General features: G+C 45.6%; 1 protein-coding gene across 1 annotated transcript; it reads left to right on the forward strand.

Moving 5' to 3' along the window:
* Positions 1 to 603: 603 nt before the first annotated feature.
* LOC308495013 (histone H2B-like) lies at positions 604 to 1,104 on the forward strand (the record flags this gene model as incomplete). Its single annotated transcript, XM_081043012.1, has 1 exon — positions 604 to 1,104. The coding sequence occupies one exon, from the start codon at positions 604 to 606 to the stop codon at positions 1,102 to 1,104; it is 501 nt and encodes a 166-aa protein (XP_080899138.1).
* Between the last annotated feature and the right edge of the window lie 1,381 nt (positions 1,105 to 2,485).

Here is a 2,485-nt window from a genome sequence, read left to right on the forward strand (position 1 = left end):
GTCCCTTAATTTGCACAAATGCTACTGGCCATGTCAGAGTTCCTGCTTGAGCCAGGGCGGCTTAGCCCAGGACAACATTAGATTCTGGGTTAGAGGGAAAGGGCTCAAGTGGCCAGAGTCATTCTGATAGCAGTCAGGAATTGGGTTATGAAGGTCAGGCTCTCTCCAGGAGCCTAAACGGAAATGGAAACGTCTACAATTCAGGTGCCTTTGGTGAAGTCTTTTCAAAGTTCTCCTGCTGGAGTATCAGTCAGCTAACATTATCAGAGGACTTTTTGCCCTATGTAGCATCTTTCTAAGGTTTTTCTGATGGCGGTCACAGGAAGTTCAGAGGTGGACGGATGGATCACTCTGATTGGTGGACGTAGCGATCACTCTGATTGGTGGACGTAGCATCACTCTGATTGGTGGACGTGATGCCAAGCAGGAGCCTAACCGATCACGTGTCACATAGCGTGACTTTGTGACAGACAGCCTCCTGCATGGCATTTTACCCAATCAGAACTGCCCGTGACGTCATGGAATGCAGCCCATATAAACCGGTCGCTGCCCAGCAGCAGCCGCCAGTCCTTCCTCACAAGCCGTGGAGAAGCCGGCTGCGGCATGGCTGAGCCTGTCTCTGAAGCTACTTCCGAGGAACTCCTGGAGGCGGCTGAACCTACCTCTGAAGCTACTTCCGAGGAACTCCTGGAGGCGGCTGAACCTACCTCTGAAGCTACGTCTGAGGAACTCCTGGGCACCGAGGAGCCCGCGGAAGCGCCGGCGCCAGAGAACCCAAAGCAGAAGCAGCCCAGGCGCCGCCGCCGCCGCCGCCGCCGCGGCTGTGCCGACAGTTTCGCCGCCTACTTCTCCAGGGTTCTGAAGAGCGTTCACGAGGACCTGAGCCTGTCCCAGGAAGCCGTGAGCGTCATGGATTCGTTCGTGAAGGACATCTTCGAGCGAATCGCTGACGAGGCCTCGTGCCTGGTCCGCAACACCCGGCGCTCGACCCTCACCTCCAACGACATCCAGACGGCCGTGCGCCTGCTCCTGCCGGGGGAGCTTGGCAAGCACGCCGTGTCCGAGGCCACCAAGGCCACCCTCCGATACAACACTGGCCAATGAGCTGCCTGAGCAACACCTGAACATGGCAACCCAAAGGCTCTTTTCAGAGCCACCTCCCTTCTCACGGAAAGACCTGTAGCCCTAAAAGTGGGATCTACTCTCGTGTTCGATCCCGTGGCTTTCTGCCGACATTGAAAGCCCTTTTACCGTGGACAAAACATTATCAAGTCTACCTTAATAAATGTAGAGAGTGTAATTTATTCCAGGGGAAAGCGTAGATTTTTTTTTCCTTCACCACGTTGCCATTCGTGGCTTTCCAAATGGTCAGTCCTGACCTAGGTCCGTAGGTCTGCCTTTTCAAGGATATTTGGCTTACAATGACATTTAACTTTTTCACTCTCATTCCCTCAGGAGTGCATGGTGGAATTTTCCAGAAATTCATTATGTCTGATACCGCAACAGATAAAGTTCAGAAGCAGATATAAGAAGCCATCTGTCTTCTGGTAGGCCAGATATTAAGGAGATTTTCAATTATCTGGGAAAAATGTCATTCTCCTCTGTACTCTTTCAGATGAAATAATTTTCATACGAATTTGGAATTGACGTTAACATGATGTGATTGCTTTGTATTATGATTTTAGAGTAAATTTTAAATTTATTAAATCTTCTCTTCTAATATGTCATACAGTGATATTCGCTGATACTATTGACATAATAGCTCTTTGGGCCCTTATTTATTTTTAAAAGTGTAACGTTTCCCAAGACAAAACTGTTGTAGTTTTGTTGTAGTTTTGTAGTATTTGTAAAATACTCATTTACGTTATGGACAATAATGAATGCAGTTTGCTCCATGGAAAATCATGAATTTTTCTTAACCTTGTTGTATTTCATCCCTTTTCTAAATGACCATTTCTGTTTGTTACTTTTCTACACCTACCTTTCCAGCAATGTATAAGGTCAAAATTAGTTTTCTATTAATTTTATTTACCATCTTATTCACATCATTCCACGATAGTGCAATCCCCATGAAAATTCCAATGGCATTTTTTAAAGAAATAGAACAGAAAATCTCAGATTTGTTTGGAACCACAAAAGACCCCGAATAGCCAAAGCAATCTTAAGAAAAAAGAACAATACTGGAGGTATCGCACTCACCGACTTTTGCTTGTACTGCAGGGCTAGAATATTCAAAACAGCATGGTTTTGGCAGAAAAACAGACACATAGACCAACGGAATAGAATTGATAACCCAGAAATAAAACCACATAAATATGGACAGACAATTTTTGACAAAAAAGCTAAAAACATACAATAGAGGAAAGACAGCCTCTTCAGTAAATGATGCTGGGAGAATGGGATAGCCACGTGCAAAAGAATGAAACTGGACTGATATCTGTCACCATCTACCAAAATTAATTCAAAATTGATCAAAGACTTAAGT

Source organism: Rhinolophus hipposideros (assembly GCF_964194185.1).
Source record: "Rhinolophus hipposideros genome assembly, chromosome: X".
NCBI lineage: Eukaryota > Metazoa > Chordata > Mammalia > Chiroptera > Rhinolophidae > Rhinolophus > Rhinolophus hipposideros.